This window comes from Anopheles coustani (assembly GCF_943734705.1).
Source record: "Anopheles coustani chromosome X unlocalized genomic scaffold, idAnoCousDA_361_x.2 X_unloc_2, whole genome shotgun sequence".
NCBI lineage: Eukaryota > Metazoa > Arthropoda > Insecta > Diptera > Culicidae > Anopheles > Anopheles coustani.
In genome coordinates, this window is record NW_026525126.1 from 577051 (window position 1) to 596682 (window position 19632).

At 43.0% G+C, this 19632-nt stretch overlaps 1 protein-coding gene across 1 annotated transcript; it reads right to left on the minus strand.

The window, feature by feature from the left end:
- Window positions 1–5241: 5241 nt before the first annotated feature.
- On the minus strand, window positions 5242–9131 carry LOC131270261 (helicase POLQ-like). Its single transcript, XM_058272407.1, has 4 exons — window positions 6606–9131; window positions 5581–5964; window positions 5386–5520; window positions 5242–5313 (listed from the first exon to the last, which is right to left on the minus strand). The coding sequence occupies exons 1-4, from the start codon at window positions 9129–9131 to the stop codon at window positions 5242–5244; spliced, it is 3117 nt and encodes a 1038-aa protein (XP_058128390.1).
- Window positions 9132–19632: the final 10501 nt, after the last annotated feature.

Here is a 19632-nt window from a genome sequence, read left to right on the forward strand (position 1 = left end):
GAAGCTGGTGGACCAAATCATAGTACTCGGCTACCGTCCACTGTTCGGCAGCAACGTTACCGAAATTCGCACATTGTTTGGTCTCTGCCGATCCGAACATATCCTCAGTAGCGTTTATCCAACTCGAGGCCATTTTCTGCACGAAACTTTTTATTTTTTCTGTAGTAAATTGGTTGAGTCTGCTTCTTTCGTCCGTAGGAAGGCGTCTGTAAAATGGCGTCGTTTTTTTCGGCAGGTACATTGAGTCGATTCTCTGTCCTGCTTCCCGAAATGTCAGTTGAACGAAAAGGAATTATTAATTTTTCAATAGCTCACAAACAAAATCAAGAAAACGTTGTTTCTTTCAGCGTAAATGTTCCAGTATCGTTGCGGTCATGTGGAAGAATCATCATTAAATTAAATATAACGGCCAGAGTGAGCAACTTATTTCAAAACAAGAATAATTTAAAATTTGTTCGTTGGTTTTCATTATTCTCGTTGGAGAACTGAACCCACAATTTTAAACACGACGAAATGGAAGACAATTGTCGAAAAGTCAACTTCATACGGAATAATTATTTGTTTCTGCTGTAACAGATTTTTTTTTAATTTACATCTGCGCATATATAATAAAAATGAAGCTTTTGGTCTCTAAAATACCATTCCAAAAATATATAATAATACGAGATCGGGTTCTTACAACCAGACTTATTTCCGGTTTTGTGGTTTTTCCGATATCAGCAGTGATGACCAGTACCATGGTGCACCTACGATGAACCGCAATCTTAAAAATATGTTCTTTCAACATTTATCTTTCTCCTGCTTTCTTCGAAATACGTCCTATGATAACGAATTAATAATTTTTCAATTAATAAAAAACAATGTTCTGTTTCTAGCAAAAAAACAAGAAATGAAATTATTTTATTCGTTGCTCATCGAAGACCTACTTGAAGTACTGAACACGTATTTTGTAAACATCCTTCATTCATTGAAACCACCTTCATACGTTGTTGAAATAATTCGTTTCTGCTACAAAATACTTTTTTTAATCTGCATCCGACCAAATCGAAATAAAAAAAGGTTTCTTGGTCCGCAATTTACCATTCCAAAAATATATAACAATGCGAGATCGGTTGCAAACAACACAACTTATTCCCGGATTCACTTATTCGACAAAATACAGCTCACCGCAATCACCTTCGGTAAAGTTTACCCGTAGAAATGTGTTCTTTAATTATACATCTTCATTCTATTTGTTTGTCGTCAGTGCTCAAACTCGAGATAAATATGTTTTAATTTTTCCAAAACAAAGTACTATTTCAAGCATGAAAACATAAAATAAAAACATTTTTTTATTGATATTCGACCTCCTGCTTGAAAAACTTAACCCGTATTTTGTAAACATGGTTTCATTGAAACTTCCTTCATACGTTGTTGAATTAATGGTTCGTTTCTGCTACAAAAGACTTTTTTTAATCTGCATCTGACCATATCGAAATAAATAAAAGTTTTCTTGGTCCGCAATTTACCATTCCAAAAATATATAATAATGCGAGATCGGTTGCAAACAACACAACTTATTCCCGCATTTGCTTATTTGACAATATACAGCTCACCAGAATCACGTTCGGTAAAGTTTACCCGTAGAAATGTGTTCTTTAAATATACATCTTCAGCCTATTTGCTTGTCGTCAGTGCTCGAACTCGAGCTAATTATGTTTTAATTTTTCAAAAACAAAGTACTATTTCAAGCATTAAAACATGAAATTAAATTATTGTTTTTATTGAGCTATGACCACCTACTTGAAGAACTGAACCCGCATTTTGTAAACATGGTTTCATTGAAACCACCTTCATCCGTTGTTGAATTAATGGTTCGTTTCTGCTACAAAAGACTTTTTTTATTCTTCATCTGACCATATCGAAATAAAAAAAGTTTTCTTGGTCCGCAATTTACCATTCCAAAAATATATAACAATGCAATATCGGTTGCAAACAACACAACTTATTCCCGGATTTCCTTATTTGACAATAAACAGCTCACCGGAATCACCTTCGGTAAAGTTTACCCGTAGAAATGTGTTCTTTAATTATACATCTTCATTCTATTTGTTTGTCGTCAGTGCTCGGACTTGAAATAATTATGTTTTAATTTTCCAAAATCAAAGTACTATTAAAGCATTAAAACATGAAATTCAATTATTTTTTTTATTGCTCAACGACCAACTTCTTGAAGAACTGAACCCGCATTTTATTAACATGGTTTCATTGAAATTTTCTTCATACGTTGTTGAATTAATGGTTCGTTACTGCTACAAAAGACTGTTTTTAATCTGCATCTGACCATATCGAAATGAAAAAAGTTTTCTTGGTCCGCAATTTACCATTCCAAAAATATATAATGATGCGAGATCGGTTGCAAACCACACAACTTATTCCCAGATTGGCTTATTTGACAAAATACAGCTCACCGGAATCACCCTCGGTAAAGTTTACCCGTAGAAATGTGTTCTTTAATAATACATCTTTATCCTATTTGCTTGTCATCAGTGCTCGGACTTGAGATAATTATGTTTTAATTTTTCAAAAACTAAGTACTATTTCAAGCATTAAAACATGAAAAAAAATTATTTTTCTTTTATTAATCTACGACCACCTACTGGAAGAACTGAACCCGCATTTTGTAAACATGCTGACACAGAAGACAATTGCCGAAGAGTAAACTTCATACGGTTATTAATTTTGTATTTGTTTCTGCGCTAAAAGACTTTTTTTTAATCAGCATCTGACCAAATCGAAATTAAATAAATCTTCTTCGTCTCCATTTTACCTTTCCAAAAATATATCATCATACGGGACCGGTTGCGAAAAACTCGATTTATTCCCGGTTTTGTTTATTTGACGATATAAGCGGCTTTGACCGGGAAGACCTTCAATGAAGTGTATCGGTAGAAATGTTTTCTTTCAGCTTTCATGTTCGTTAGTAAAATGAATAACGCGACAACCCGAAATAACTGTGTTTGCATATAATTTCCGTTCAATCCGAATTTATTATTTTCCCCAAAAAGAAATCACACGCATTGTCAATGCGACACATCCGATTTATGATTGTCAAATAAAATCAGAGCACACCTCTTCCTCTTCACTCGTTGGGGAATTGTAAGTTTGTCAATTTCCTAAGCAGGTGCAGATTGTTATGACGACATTAAAATACAGTGAAAAATAAATGCAACTTTGTTTTGATTAAAGCTTCTCATTACTTTACATAAAAAACAGATTGCCAGCCATGTCGGGAAATCGAAGTTCCCGCGGTCGACAGAAGCTTCCCACAACGGCGAGGAAATGCTTGATTTCACCGAATCAGCGTTCGGCAGCCAGGGGCGTAGCACCAGCAGCGCCAGCAGCAAACCCGGTTGATTTCCGAGCACCGGTCACAGCTTGTACCAGCAAACCTAAAGATGACTTAAGTACGAAACTTTTGGAGCTAGATAACACGTTGCTGAACGCGGTCGATTTGGCCAGCATCGAGAAAAAAGTCAAACGTTCGAAGCCGCGTACCTCATGGGGCGGCGCAGCCGATCAACCGATCACACCGTTTCGAAAACGTTCCAAATCAGTTGGAGGTAGGTGAACGATTTATACGAGTGACAACAACCACCATGGAATGCTTTCTCCCTCCAGTGTTTTGACCGTAATGCTTCCATCAATTATAATTGCATATTTTTCCGGCAAACTTATTGAATAGGAAGCCGATTTTTCTCATTGGTCTGCTTGTATTTCCCGTTAAAAGAAGTGTGATGGTATAAATATGCTTTTAAAGAAAGGTCATTTAGCCATATGACCAACTTCTTGCCATCTAACCAAAATTCTTCCGAATAATTGTAGTTGCGTTTTTGTACGGCAATCTTATTAAAATTCTACGAGAAGACGCTCTTTCTTATTGGTCTGCTCATATTTTCCGTTGAAAGTTGAATGTGCATTCAAAGATTGGTCATTCAGTCATATGACCGACTTCCTGCAGTCTTTGCATAATGCTTCCATAAAATGAAAGTTGCGTGTTTTAACGTCATACTTCGGAATTATCTAAAGAGAGACGCAAATACGTATCGGATATGATTTATTTCGTGCCTTATAATAAAGCAGTGCTTTAAAAAAAGAATAAAGGATTGATGATTATTTTGAAACATCTTTACTAAAGCACGCCACGCGTACTGATGGGTCTCAAATGTACCCGAATCTCTGGAAACATGTCGAAAACCGGTCGTCCTCTACGTTTAACCTTATACCTGACCGCCAATATTCCAATTAAAATATTTTTCGTTTGTACCCGTTGCCATGAATCATGCAGAAATACATACCTGCGTATCATTTTTGTTACTCACTTTGACTGCACCTTTTTTTTCTTACCTAAATTCTTCCGTTTGAGGATTTTTTCCAACAAAATGCTAGTATCTTAAATTCGGGTCGACTGTTTAAGCCGCTTTTTTTTTAATTTTTTTTGGAAAACTAACCCAAAACATTTACATCTTTGTTAGCAAAAATACTGCTGGCTCGCGTGCGCATAGGACAACGTGGTGGACGTTAGAAAATGTCTAAAACCCACCATTGAAAAGGACACAGTTGTGTATTTTTCAAACCGCAAGCCTCCACCACCACCCACAGTGCTACTTCAACCCCGCAAAGTTCGATCCAGATCGGTTCAGTCCGCAAAATTACGATAAAATTTACCCTTGCACGTTTCATCCTTTTGAATCCGACCCAGTATTCGTATTGAAAACCGCTGCGTCCTCATGGAGGTTAAAATGATCTTCTACAATATGCTGATGGAGTTTATGTTCGAGAAAACTACCAATATATCGGTTCAATTGCAACTGGCACACATTTATTTCGGAACGTCATGCGATAAGGAAATGTACGTTGAATTTCGACCAAAAAATTAAAAAATATACCGAAAAAAATCAACTGCCTCGTTCTGACTTTACATTCTTTTATTTGATAGAATTGAGAAAACATCAAATCGAAATTTTTGACCAGAAAATGCAAAGAAAAAGTCTTTCTAGTAAAAAATAGTTAATTCATCTCAAGAAAACATGAAGCAACACACTTAATTCAACAACAAGAGATCTCGTTTGCTTCCGTTTTGGCAATAAGTAATAAGTTCAGCCTTCGTTATGTCCATTTTATCTTCTTACAGCTAACTGATGCGAGTTGGTGAGTGGCTATATGGTATTCCTTACCACCACAATGATCAGCAAAACAAGTTCAACGATTCATCTGCGAGAGATACTCTTCGGCCTGTTCGCGTAGGACATCAACTTGTTCCATAAGTTTCGCCTAAAGTAACAACAAGTTGTAATGTAGTAATGGAAAAATGTGGAATCAGCCTCAACTGCATGCATGCATTACCTTCGCGCTCAGTATCAATTGGTTCGCCGTCCTGTAGTTCATGTATTCGATGGTTTCTACCAGCTCCTTCGATTTGGCACGGGCTAAAGAGCCGAGCGTCGTGTACCCCGCCCGGTACAACTGTTTGGCACGGCCCTGAAAAAAAACAACGATTATAATTTTGCCACACGCGAATGCCGCGAGATCGCAACTTACCAGCTTCATCGATGGCAGCTCCATCAGTGGCATCAGCTCGAGCTTACAGTAGTGCGTCAATCGTTTGGTCATGCCCGTCAGCAGGTGCTGGAACACCCACAGTTCCGGGATTTCCTCGCACATCCGCAGCAAACTGTGCGCTGTCCCAGCGGCGGCGGTCATTAGCGTCTGAATCGCCCCCGCGCTCACGCGGTACTTGAGGGCAACTTCCTGGAGATCCGTTTGGCTCCAAAGGTCGTGTACGATTAGCACACGGAAGAAACGCTGCATTAGGAACATTGTCTCGTCGGGTACAGTGCGGCGCTTTAGAATTTTCTCTATAACCACTTGACTGATGTTGTACCTTGCGGCGATTTTTCGCAGTGCATCCGAGAGTTTACTGGTCTGAAAAAAGTATTGCAGTCAGTTAATATTCTTTTTGAATTGAACCTCTTTTTAATGCTTAATATCAAGGGCACATCCTTATCACCGCACTAACCCATTTTTACGATTGCCTCTATACTTGAAAACTCGTTTATTCTTTTGATGTCCAACCACTACACTGCAACGTTTACAATTTTTCTTGCAAAGCTACGTGAAAGTCGGATATGATGAAATTATAGCAACTTTAATCCGTCCATCTTGCTGAACTGAAGCTAAAGATTTTTTTATAGTTATTTTTAAAAATAATAAGTTGAGGAAGACCTAGAAAAGACAAGAACAAACTAGAAGGCAGTCTTCCATGATTCGCTCTTAGAAAAAGCATTTCTAAAATTTCATCAAAAATTACTTCATCCATCACTACTCGATTTTGAAAAAACGATACAAGAACAAAACAAATGGTATTTGAGTGCTTTTCAAACGAATGCTTTAGCGTGGTTCGCTCTATGGAGCTATGAAAAAGATAAGTTTCAGATAACAAATACATACAAATAATACAAATAGGATACAAATATATTTCACGGTTGTTTGTGGTTCAACTTGCGGTGTTTAACACTTAACGTTTAAGAAACAATACTTGCTATCGTTAACAAAGGGGTACTTACCAGAATGATCAAATCCTCAATTTTGAAATATACTTCCAATCCGTCCTCAAGCAGAATGAGGAAAAGCAGATCGAACTCATCGAGCACACACAGTCGTTTGCCTAGTTCCTGCATCTCGTTGTAGAACCGGACCGCTCGCTCTATGTCGAACCCGGCTCGGATGGCCGCCTTGCCAAGGTTGATCACTTCCAGCGGGCTCGTTCGATCGATCGTTTTGAAAACCTTACCCGGACGGGAAGGTGTCTTGTGTACTCGAACGAACGCCTGTCCTACCGCTTCCTCCGATCGTCCATCTGCGGCACTGATTTGTACAACCATGTTCGTGGGATTGCGCAGACAGCTATCGTGCGTTGCCTTTATCGCATTGCCCTGATACAGCTGCACGATCGTTTCATCGGTGATGGCCTCGAGATCGATTTCGCGTCGCTTCGCTTGCTGCGCTAGCAGTGTGCTTCCAACCATCGCTTGAAGCGCATTCCGTGTCTTACAAAGACCGAGCCCGATCGAGCCGAGTACGAGCGATTTCAAGCAGGCTCCTTCGTCTTCCAAGAGCGCCGACTCGGCGAAGTCCAGTGGTGAGCAGAACATCTCGCAAATTTGCGGAATATCGCGCATGGCGGAAATAAGTATGGAATCGCCGGTGTCGCGTTTACCCGCACGCCCTGCGTGGCCAACCATTTGTTTGTAGCGACTTAGCGTAAAAAAATCGCTCCCAATGTAGGGAGAGCAGATTATTACACGTTTTGCCGAAAGATTCACACTGGCGGCCAGAGTGGAAGTGCACACGATCACCGAAAGGATGCCGGCCCGGAATGCATCCTCGATCATACGTCGCTCGTCCTGCGTTAACCTACCGTGATGGTACGCGACCCCGACACGAAACGAATGCGGAAGGATTGGTGCAACGGACCCGTCATCCTGGAGAGACTTTATAATCTGCGCTTTTTCCTCTGCCCGGTGCTGGGCAAATGAATCCGGCAAGTTGGCCGCTAGCATGGCGCACAAACTTTCACACCTGTTTCTGGTAGGACAAAACACCAAACACGAACCCTTGGGGATTACTTCCATGATCAGACCAATCACATGGTCCACGTCGATCCGCCGCAGTTCCTCACCGTAGTTAAACTCTAACTTTCGCTTTTCTCCTAACACATCAAATATGCGTTCGGCTTGGCTGCGAACCTCGAACAGATCTTCCCCCCACTTGATGTATTCCTTCAACTCCACCGGCCGATTTTCGCGACAGTAAACGTCGGCTAGCATGAAACGGGCCAATTCACCCAAGTTTCCGATAGAAGCACTCATTCCTACGATCTGAATTCCGGCTCGTAGCGACTGCACCTTGGTGATCAACATCTCCAGAGTGCCCCCGTGTCGCTGCTCTCCAATCATATGCAGTTCGTCGATCACGATCAGCCCGATCTCGTCCGCGCGACCCACCTCGATGAGAGAGTTCATGAGGATGAGCGATTTTTCGATCGTACAAACAAAGATCGTGTTTTTTCTGTGCCGTTTGAGCGGCGGACATTGTCCCCTACCACCGGTGTACTCCTCCAATAAAAACTGCAACTCGATCGAGAACGGAGTGAGCGCGATCAGCTTCTCCTGAGCGGATGAAACGTACGGCACGACGAACATGACGTTCCGCAGGCGGCAAATAATCTCCCGTAGCATAAGAATCTCCACCACCAGTGTCTTTCCACCGCTCGTTGGCAGTGCGTAGATCAAATTACGTCTCTCGTCGATCGCCGGCAAGTCCAGACACTCCTGCTGCCAATCGTACAGCTCGCCAATACCACGAAAGTCTCGCAGCATTCGCCGAACGTTGTTCGGTAGCCCAAAGAACGGACCCTTCTCGAGGAAAAGCGACGATACGTGGGGTACGGTGAACTTTGGCTTTGTAGTCTGATCTGAAATTCCCTCATCACGATTGATGGCCGCTATGGTCGAGTTGCTGGTCCTCATTCGCGAGCTTCCCTCGCCTATCGCATTCGCCATCGGCTCAATGTTGGTCATGTCGTGCAGCGTACGGTCACAGATTTCAAAAATCCGCAACGCTTCGCTCACCTTCTGCAGCTCAAAGGTACGTTCAGCTTCAGCGGCTACCTGCTGGAAATGTGACGGACGCTCCGGATGACCTATTTGTGATGCACCGATCGCGACGATTCGCTCCACCCCCTCATCAGCGAGGGACTCGTCTTGCCGCATGTACTGCGAACAGATGTCCTGGTTTGTGTACACCTCGAACCCGTTACTCTCTCGCAGCATATCACCGACGTGCGTTACTGGTTTGGTGGACCCGATCCGTTTCAGTTTAGCCTTGATTATTTCGTCCGTGTCAAGTTGATCATGGCTGGCGATCGGTACCTGTCCACATGGTAGCATTTCAGCATCGTCATTTTCCACCCCAGACCACAGAGGACGAACCGTAGGAGTTTCCTCGTTTGCAACGTTTGACCGATTTGATGTAAGATTTTCATTACAGCCGCTGTCCCTCCCTCCGTCGCGCACCTCGCTACCGTCCATGTTCATTTTAAGCACATAAATCTTTCGACTACTTACAGCTGATTTTTGCAGTTTCGGAGGACTTGCCATAAGCCTTCTTTCAATGGCTGTTACAGGAAAACAGTTTTGAAATAAAGTAAAAAGTATCTTAAATCCTACGTTATTGTCACTCGAGTTTTGCGAGATTGGGCACTGACAGTTCATGTCACCTCGTTCAACTCTCGCTGGGTCACAGAAGTATGTTACTGCGCCCATTATCCCTACTCGGATAGGTTCGGTTCGTTCGTTTTATACTACGGTGAGTAAACTCAATTTGTGCATCGCATAGCCATGGAAAGCAAGCTTTCGCGGGCCTCTTCGACTGTTTTGATACGAGCTGTGCCCGTGATGCTTGTCATCCCAGGATACTAGACCCCTTTGGACGACCGCATGACCATCAGAAAGTAAATTCCACGTTCGATTTGGGGCTTGAACCCCTAACATAAAGTCTTTGTGTAGAACCACGAGGGCTCTATAGTACCGATTCTCTCGGTACGCTTGGTCCGTGTTCCTTTATGTTCGTACTCTTGTGAATAAGATTCACGTTTGTTTTGGGATATTTGCTACTGTCACCGTTTGAGTACTATGGGGCTTGAACCCCTAACATAAAGTCTTTGTGTAGAACCACGAGGGTTCTATAGTACCGATTCTCTCGGTACGCTTGGTCCGTGTTCCTTTATGTTCGTACTCTTGTGTGTATAATATTCATGTTCGGTTTGGGATATTTGCTACTTTCACCTGGGTCCCGTTCTTCATACAAGTCTGCCTTGCTAATGTGGTAACTTTATAGTGTAGTTCTGACATCCCAATTTTGGGACTTAGCCGATTTTTCATGAATTTCCATATGACCCATAGGGTCCCTTTCTTCATACAAGCTTGCCTAGGGCGATCGGTCAAAACTTGTCTTACTATTCGATTGGTCTTCGCAGTTTCACCCTAGGCAATTCGCCTAGGTCTGTCTTCTTGAGGAGGCCAAAACCCGAAATAAGGAGGTCTGGCCGACCCTGAAACCTCCCCTGTCTTAACTACACTAACCCGATTTTTCAGGGTCCTCAGCGCCATACAACTTTGCCTAGGTCACTTATACTCTTGACTTAGGCCATCTGACTTGGTCCGTGTTTCTTCCTAGGGTTCACCTAGGTACTTTGCCTTGCTTGATGTGGTAACTTTTTAGTGTAGTTCTGACATCCCAATTTTGGGACTTAGCCGATTTTTCATGAATTTCCATATGACCCTAAGGGTCCCTTTCTTCATACAAGCTTGCCTAGGGCGATCGGTCAAAACTTGTCTTACTATTCGATTGGTCTTCGCAGTTTCACCCTAGGCAATTCGCCTAGGTCTGTCTTCTTGAGGAGGCCAAAACCCGAAATAAGGAGGTCCAGCCGACCCTGAAACCTCCCCTGTCTTAACTACACTAACCCGATTTTTCAGGGTCCTCAGCGCCATACAACTTTGCCTAGGTCACTTGTACTCTTGACTTAGGCCATCTGACTTGGTCCGTGTTTCTTCCTAGGGTTCACCTAGGTACTTTGCCTTGCTTCATGTGGTAACTTTTTAGTGTAGTTCAGACATCCCAATTTTGGGACTTAGCCGATTTTTCATGTATTTCCATATGACCCATAGGGTCCCTTTCTTCATACAAGCTTGCCTAGGGCGATCGGTCAAAACTTGTCTTACTATTCGATTGGTCTTCGCACTTTCACCCTAGGCAGTTTGCCTAGGTCTGTCTTCTTGAGGAGGCCAAAACCCGAAATAAGGAGGTTCAGCCGACCCAGAAACCTCCCCTGTCAGAACTACACTAACCCGATTTTTCAGGGTCCTCAGCGCCATACAACTTTGCCTAGGTCACTTGTACTCTTGACTTAGGCCATCTGACTTGGTCCGTGTTTCTTCCTAGGGTTCACCTAGGTACTTTGCCTTGCTTGATGTGGTAACTTTTTAGTGTAGTTCAGACATCCCAATTTTGGGACTTAGCCGATTTTTCATGTATTTCCATATGACCCATAGGGTCCCTTTCTTCATACAAGCTTGCCTAGGGCGATCGGTCAAAACTTGTCTTACTATTCGATTGGTCTTCGCACTTTCACCCTAGGCAGTTTGCCTAGGTGTAGCTTCTTGAGGAGGTCAAAACCCAAAATAAGGAGGTTCAGCCGACCCTGAAACCTCCCCTGTCTTAACTACACTAACCCGATTTTTCAGGGTCCTCAGCGCCATACAACTTTGCCTAGGTCACTTATACTCTTGACTTAGGCCATCTGACTTGGTCCGTGTTTCTTGCTAGGGTTCACCTAGGTAGTTTGCCTTGCTTGATGTGGTAACTTTTTAGTGTAGTTCTGACATCCCAATTTTGGGACTTAGCCGATTTTTCATGTATTTCCATATGACCCTTAGGGTCCCTTTCTTCATACAAGCTTGCCTAGGGCGATCGGTCAAAACTTGTCTTACTATTCGATTGGTCTTCGCACTTTCACCCTAGGCAGTTCGCCTAGGTCTGTCTTCTTGAGGAGGCCAAAACCCGAAATAAGGAGGTTCAGCCGACCCAGAAACCTCCCCTGTCAGAACTACACTAACCCGATTTTTCAGGGTCCTCACCGTCATACAACTTTGCCTAGGTCACTTGCACTCTTGACTTAGGCCATCTGACTTGGTCCGTGTTTCTTGCTAGGGTTCACCTAGGTAGTTTGCCTTGCTTGATGTGGTAACTTTTTAGTGTAGTTCTGACATCCCAATTTTGGGACTTAGCCGATTTTTCATGTATTTCCATATGACCCTTAGGGTCCCTTTCTTCATACAAGCTTGCCTAGGGCGATCGGTCAAAACTTGTCTTACTATTCGATTGGTCTTCGCACTTTCACCCTAGGCAGTTTGCCTAGGTGTAGCTTCTTGATGAGGCCAAAACCCAAAATAAGGGGGTTCGGCCGACCCAAAAACCTACCCTGTCTAAACTACACTAACCAGATTTTTCAGGGTCCTCAGCGCCATACAACTTTGCCTAGGTCACTTGTTCTATTGACTTAGGCCATCTGACTTGGTCCGTGTTTCTTCCTAGGGTTCACCTAGGTACTTTGCCTTGCTTGGTGTGGTAACTTTTTAGTGTAGTTCTGACATCCTCATTTTGGGACTTAGCCGATTTTTCGTAAAATACCATATGACCCATATGGGTCCTTTCCTTCATATAAGTTTGCCTTGCTTGGTATGGTAACATTTGAGTGTAGTTCTGACATCATCATTTTGGGACTTAGCCGATTTTTCGTAAAATACCATATGACCCATATGGGTCCTTTGCTTCATATAAGTTTGCCTTGCTTGGTGTGGTAACATTTGAGTGTAGTTCTGACATCCCCATTTTGGGACTTAGCCGATTTTTCGTAAAATACCATATGACCCATCAGGGTCCTTTGCTTCATATAAGTTTGCCTTGCTTGGTGTGGTAACATTTGAGTGTAGTTCTGACATCCCCATTTTGGGACTTAGCCGATTTTTCGTAAAATACCATATGACCCATCAGGGTCCTTTCCTTCATATAAGTTTGCCTTGCTTGGTGTGGTAACATTTGAGTGTAGTTCTGACATCCCCATTTTGGGACTTAGCCGATTTTTCGTAAAATACCATATGACCCATCAGGGTCCTTGCCTTCATATAAGTTTGCCTTGCTTGGTGTGGTAACATTTGAGTGTAGTTCTGACATCCCCATTTTGGGACTTAGCCGATTTTTCGATCCATACCATATGACCCATCAGGGTCCTTTGCTTCATATAAGTTTGCCTTGCTTGGTGTGGTAACATTTGAGTGTAGTTCTGACATCCCCATTTTGGGACTTAGCCGATTTTTCGTAAAATACCATATGACCCATCAGGGTCCTTTGCTTCATATAAGTTTGCCTTGCTTGGTGTGGTAACATTTGAGTGTAGTTCTGACATCCCCATTTTGGGACTTAGCCGATTTTTCGTAAAATACCATATGACCCATCAGGGTCCTTTCCTTCATATAAGTTTGCCTTGCTTGGTGTGGTAACATTTGAGTGTAGTTCTGACATCCCCATTTTGGGACTTAGCCGATTTTTCGTAAAATACCATATGACCCATCAGGGTCCTTTCCTTCATATAAGTTTGCCTTGCTTGGTGTGGTAACATTTGAGTGTAGTTCTGACATCCCCATTTTGGGACTTAGCCGATTTTTCGTAAAATACCATATGACCCATCAGGGTCCTTTCCTTCATATAAGTTTGCCTTGCTTGGTGTGGTAACATTTGAGTGTAGTTCTGACATCCCCATTTTGGGACTTAGCCGATTTTTCGTAAAATACCATATGACCCATCAGGGTCCTTTGCTTCATATAAGTTTGCCTTGCTTGGTGTGGTAACATTTGAGTGTAGTTCAGACATCCCCATTTTGGGACTTAGCCGATTTTTCGATCCATACCATATGACCCATCAGGGTCCTTGCCTTCATATAAGTTTGCCTTGCTTGGTGTGGTAACATTTGAGTGTAGTTCTGACATCACCATTTTGGGACTTAGCCGATTTTTCGTAAAATACCATATGACCCATCAGGGTCCTTGCCTTCATATAAGTTTGCCTTGCTTGGTGTGGTAACACATGAGTGTAGTTCTGACATCCCCATTTTGGGACTTAGCCGATTTTTCGTAAAATACCATATGACCCATCAGGGTCCTTTCCTTCATATAAGTTTGCCTTGCTTGATGTGGTAACATTTGAGTGTAGTTCAGTCATCCCCATTTTGGGACTTAGCCGATTTTTCGATCCATACCATATGACCCATCAGGGTCCTTGCCTTCATATAAGTTTGCCTTGCTTGGTGTGGTAACATTTTAGTGTAGTTCTGACATCACCATTTTGGGACTTAGCCGATTTTTCGTAAAATACCATATGACCCATCAGGGTCCTTGCCTTCATATAAGTTTGCCTTGCTTGGTGTGGTAACATTTTAGTGTAGTTCTGACATCACCATTTTGGGACTTAGCCGATTTTTCGTAAAATACCATATGACCCATCAGGGTCCTTTCCTTCATATAAGTTTGCCTTGCTTGATGTGGTAACATTTGAGTGTAGTTCAGACATCCCCATTTTGGGACTTAGCCGATTTTTCGATCCATACCATATGACCCATCAGGGTCCTTGCCTTCATATAAGTTTGCCTTGCTTGGTGTGGTAACATTTTAGTGTAGTTCTGACATCACCATTTTGGGACTTAGCCGATTTTTCGTAAAATACCATATGACCCATCAGGGTCCTTGCCTTCATATAAGTTTGCCTTGCTTGGTGTGGTAACATTTGAGTGTAGTTCTGACATCCCCATTTTGGGACTTAGCCGATTTTTCGACCAATACCATATGACCCATCAGGGTCCTTTGCTTCATATAAGTTTGCCTTGCTTGGTGTGGTAACATTTGAGTGTAGTTCTGACATCCCCATTTTGGGACTTAGCCGATTTTTCGTAAAATACCATATGACCCATCAGGGTCCTTTGCTTCATATAAGTTTGCCTTGCTTGGTGTGGTAACATTTGAGTGTAGTTCTGACATCCCCATTTTGGGACTTAGCCGATTTGGAGCCGATTTGGATTTCGATTGGTCTTTGCTTCACACACGTGGTCGATCACTTGGATGTGAACTAGGGTGAGAATAAGGTGTTCACTAGTGCTCTTAGGTTTTGGATCAGTACTGAGCACTTGATTGGTTTCGCATAATATGTATCCATAGTGATGACTCTTTCCAGCTTAAGATTTCGTTACCAGTTTCGAATCCTCCCCACGTTCGCTTTTACTTGGTTAGGTTTTCGAGTGTAGATTTGAAAGCAATCTCATGTATGTATCCCATCTGATATAAGCCACTGACAGTTCATGTCACCTCGTTCAACTCTCGCTGGGTCACAGAAGTATGTTACTGCGCCCATTATCCCTACTCGGATAGGTTCGGTTCGTTCGTTTTATACTACGGTGAGTAAACTCAATTTGTGCATCGCATAGCCATGGAAAGCAAGCTTTCGCGGGCCTCTTCGACTGTTTTGATACGAGCTGTGCCCGTGATGCTTGTCATCCCAGGATACTAGACCCCTTTGGACGACCGCATGACCATCAGAAAGTAAATTCCACGTTCGATTTGGGGCTTGAACCCCTAACATAAAGTCTTTGTGTAGAACCACGAGGGCTCTATAGTACCGATTCTCTCGGTACGCTTGGTCCGTGTTCCTTTATGTTCGTACTCTTGTGAATAAGATTCACGTTCGTTTTGGGATATTTGCTACTGTCACCGTTTGAGTACTATGGGGCTTGAACCCCTAACATAAAGTCTTTGTGTAGAACCACGAGGGTTCTATAGTACCGATTCTCTCGGTACGCTTGGTCCGTGTTCCTTTATGTTCGTACTCTTGTGTGTATAATATTCATGTTCGGTTTGGGATATTTGCTACTTTCACCAGGGTCCCGTTCTTCATACAAGTCTGCCTTGCTAATGTGGTAACTTTATAGTGTAGTTCTGACATCCCAATTTTGGGACTTAGCCGATTTTTCGTATATTTCCATATGACCCATAGGGTCCCTTTCTTCATACAAGCTTGCCTAGGGCGATCGGTCAAAACTTGTCTTACTATTCGATTGGTCTTCGCAGTTTCACCCTAGGCAATTCGCCTAGGTCTGTCTTCTTGAGGAGGCCAAAACCCGAAATAAGGAGGTCTGGCCGACCCTGAAACCTCCCCTGTCTTAACTACACTAACCCGATTTTTCAGGGTCCTCAGCGCCATACAACTTTGCCTAGGTCACTTATACTCTTGACTTAGGCCATCTGACTTGGTCCGTGTTTCTTCCTAGGGTTCACCTAGGTACTTTGCCTTGCTTGATGTGGTAACTTTTTAGTGTAGTTCTGACATCCCAATTTTGGGACTTAGCCGATTTTTCATGAATTTCCATATGACCCTAAGGGTCCCTTTCTTCATACAAGCTTGCCTAGGGCGATCGGTCAAAACTTGTCTTACTATTCGATTGGTCTTCGCAGTTTCACCCTAGGCAATTCGCCTAGGTCTGTCTTCTTGAGGAGGCCAAAACCCGAAATAAGGAGGTCTGGCCGACCCTGAAACCTCCCCTGTCTTAACTACACTAACCCGATTTTTCAGGGTCCTCAGCGCCATACAACTTTGCCTAGGTCACTTATACTCTTGACTTAGGCCATCTGACTTGGTCCGTGTTTCTTCCTAGGGTTCACCTAGGTACTTTGCCTTGCTTGATGTGGTAACTTTTTAGTGTAGTTCTGACATCCCAATTTTGGGACTTAGCCGATTTTTCATGAATTTCCATATGACCCTAAGGGTCCCTTTCTTCATACAAGCTTGCCTAGGGCGATCGGTCAAAACTTGTCTTACTATTCGATTGGTCTTCGCAGTTTCACCCTAGGCAATTCGCCTAGGTCTGTCTTCTTGAGGAGGCCAAAAACCGAAATAAGGAGGTCTGGCCGACCCTGAAACCTCCCCTGTCTTAACTACACTAACCCGATTTTTCAGGGTCCTCAGCGCCATACAACTTTGCCTAGGTCACTTATACTCTTGACTTAGGCCATCTGACTTGGTCCGTGTTTCTTCCTAGGGTTCACCTAGGTACTTTGCCTTGCTTGATGTGGTAACTTTTTAGTGTAGTTCTGACATCCCAATTTTGGGACTTAGCCGATTTTTCATGAATTTCCATATGACCCTAAGGGTCCCTTTCTTCATACAAGCTTGCCTAGGGCGATCGGTCAAAACTTGTCTTACTATTCGATTGGTCTTCGCAGTTTCACCCTAGGCAATTCGCCTAGGTCTGTCTTCTTGAGGAGGCCAAAAACCGAAATAAGGAGGTCTGGCCGACCCTGAAACCTCCCCTGTCTTAACTACACTAACCCGATTTTTCAGGGTCCTCAGCGCCATACAACTTTGCCTAGGTCACTTATACTCTTGACTTAGGCCATCTGACTTGGTCCGTGTTTCTTCCTAGGGTTCACCTAGGTACTTTGCCTTGCTTGATGTGGTAACTTTTTAGTGTAGTTCTGACATCCCAATTTTGGGACTTAGCCGATTTTTCATGAATTTCCATATGACCCTAAGGGTCCCTTTCTTCATACAAGCTTGCCTAGGGCGATCGGTCAAAACTTGTCTTACTATTCGATTGGTCTTCGCAGTTTCACCCTAGGCAATTCGCCTAGGTCTGTCTTCTTGAGGAGGCCAAAACCCGAAATAAGGAGGTCCAGCCGACCCTGAAACCTCCCCTGTCTTAACTACACTAACCCGATTTTTCAGGGTCCTCAGCGCCATACAACTTTGCCTAGGTCACTTATACTCTTGACTTAGGCCATCTGACTTGGTCCGTGTTTCTTCCTAGGGTTCACCTAGGTACTTTGCCTTGCTTGATGTGGTAACTTTTTAGTGTAGTTCAGACATCCCAATTTTGGGACTTAGCCGATTTTTCATGTATTTCCATATGACCCATAGGGTCCCTTTCTTCATACAAGCTTGCCTAGGGCGATCGGTCAAAACTTGTCTTACTATTCGATTGGTCTTCGCACTTTCACCCTAGGCAGTTTGCCTAGGTGTAGCTTCTTGAGGAGGTCAAAACCCAAAATAAGGAGGTTCAGCCGACCCAAAAACCTCCCCTGTCTAAACTACACTAACCAGATTTTTCAGGGTCCTCACCGTCATACAACTTTGCCTAGGTCACTTGCACTCTTGACTTAGGCCATCTGACTTGGTCCGTGTTTCTTCCTAGGGTTCACCTAGGTACTTTGCCTTGCTTGATGTGGTAACTTTTTAGTGTAGTTCAGACATCCCAATTTTGGGACTTAGCCGATTTTTCATGTATTTCCATATGACCCATAGGGTCCCTTTCTTCATACAAGCTTGCCTAGGGCGATCGGTCAAAACTTGTCTTACTATTCGATTGGTCTTCGCACTTTCACCCTAGGCAGTTTGCCTAGGTGTAGCTTCTTGAGGAGGTCAAAACCCAAAATAAGGAGGTTCAGCCGACCCAAAAACCTCCCCTGTCTAAACTACACTAACCAGATTTTTCAGGGTCCTCACCGTCATACAACTTTGCCTAGGTCACTTGCACTCTTGACTTAGGCCATCTGACTTGGTCCGTGTTTCTTCCTAGGGTTCACCTAGGTACTTTGCCTTGCTTGATGTGGTAACTTTTTAGTGTAGTTCAGACATCCCAATTTTGGGACTTAGCCGATTTTTCATGTATTTCCATATGACCCATAGGGTCCCTTTCTTCATACAAGCTTGCCTAGGGCGATCGGTCAAAACTTGTCTTACTATTCGATTGGTCTTCGCACTTTCACCCTAGGCAGTTTGCCTAGGTGTAGCTTCTTGAGGAGGTCAAAACCCAAAATAAGGAGGTTCAGCCGACCCAAAAACCTCCCCTGTCTAAACTACACTAACCAGATTTTTCAGGGTCCTCACCGTCATACAACTTTGCCTAGGTCACTTGTTCTCTTGACTTAGGCCATCTGACTTGGTCCGTGTTTCTTCCTAGGGTTCACCTAGGTACTTTGCCTTGCTTGGTGTGGTAACTTTTTAGTGTAGTTCTGACATCATCATTTTGGGACTTAGCCGATTTTTCGTAAAATACCATATGACCCATCAGGGTCCTTTCCTTCATATAAGTTTGCCTTGCTTGGTGTGGTAACATTTTAGTGTAGTTCTGACATCACCATTTTGGGACTTAGCCGATTTTTCGTAAAATACCATATGACCCATCAGGGTCCTTGCCTTCATATAAGTTTGCCTTGCTTGGTGTGGTAACATTTGAGTGTAGTTCTGACATCACCATTTTGGGACTTAGCCGATTTTTCGTAAAATACCATATGACCCATCAGGGTCCTTGCCTTCATATAAGTTTGCCTTGCTTGGTGTGGTAACATTTGAGTGTAGTTCTGACATCATCATTTTGGGACTTAGCCGATTTTACGTAAAATACCATATGACCCATCAGGGTCCTTGCCTTCATATAAGTTTGCCTTGCTTGGTGTGGTAACTTTTTAGTGTAGTTCTGACATCCCCATTTTGGGGCTTAGCCGATTTTTCGTAAAATACCATATGACCCATCAGGGTCCTTTCCTTCATATAAGTTTGCCTTGCTTGATGTGGTAACATTTGAGTGTAGTTCAGACATCCCCATTTTGGGACTTAGCCGATTTTTCGATCCATACCATATGACCCATCAGGGTCCTTGCCTTCATATAAGTTTGCCTTGCTTGGTGTGGTAACATTTTAGTGTAGTTCTGACATCACCATTTTGGGACTTAGCCGATTTTTCGTAAAATACCATATGACCCATCAGGGTCCTTGCCTTCATATAAGTTTGCCTTGCTTGGTGTGGTAACATTTGAGTGTAGTTCTGACATCCCCATTTTGGGACTTAGCCGATTTTTCGATCAATACCATATGACCCATCAGGGTCCTTTGCTTCATATAAGTTTGCCTTGCTTGGTGTGGTAACAT

What these genes read in the sequence shown, in the direction of transcription:
- LOC131270261 (XM_058272407.1), bottom strand. Translation starts at nt 9,131, where the DNA reads ATGGACGGTAGCGAGGTGCGCGACGGAGGGAGGGACAGCGGCTGTAAT. An exon ending in AGCTGCCATCGATGAAGCTG is followed by an intron (nt 5,521 to 5,580) that starts GTAAGTTGCGAT and finishes GTTTTTTTTCAG; the next exon opens with GGCCGTGCCAAACAGTTGTA. An exon ending in AATTGATACTGAGCGCGAAG is followed by an intron (nt 5,314 to 5,385) that starts GTAATGCATGCA and finishes TTGTTACTTTAG; the next exon opens with GCGAAACTTATGGAACAAGT.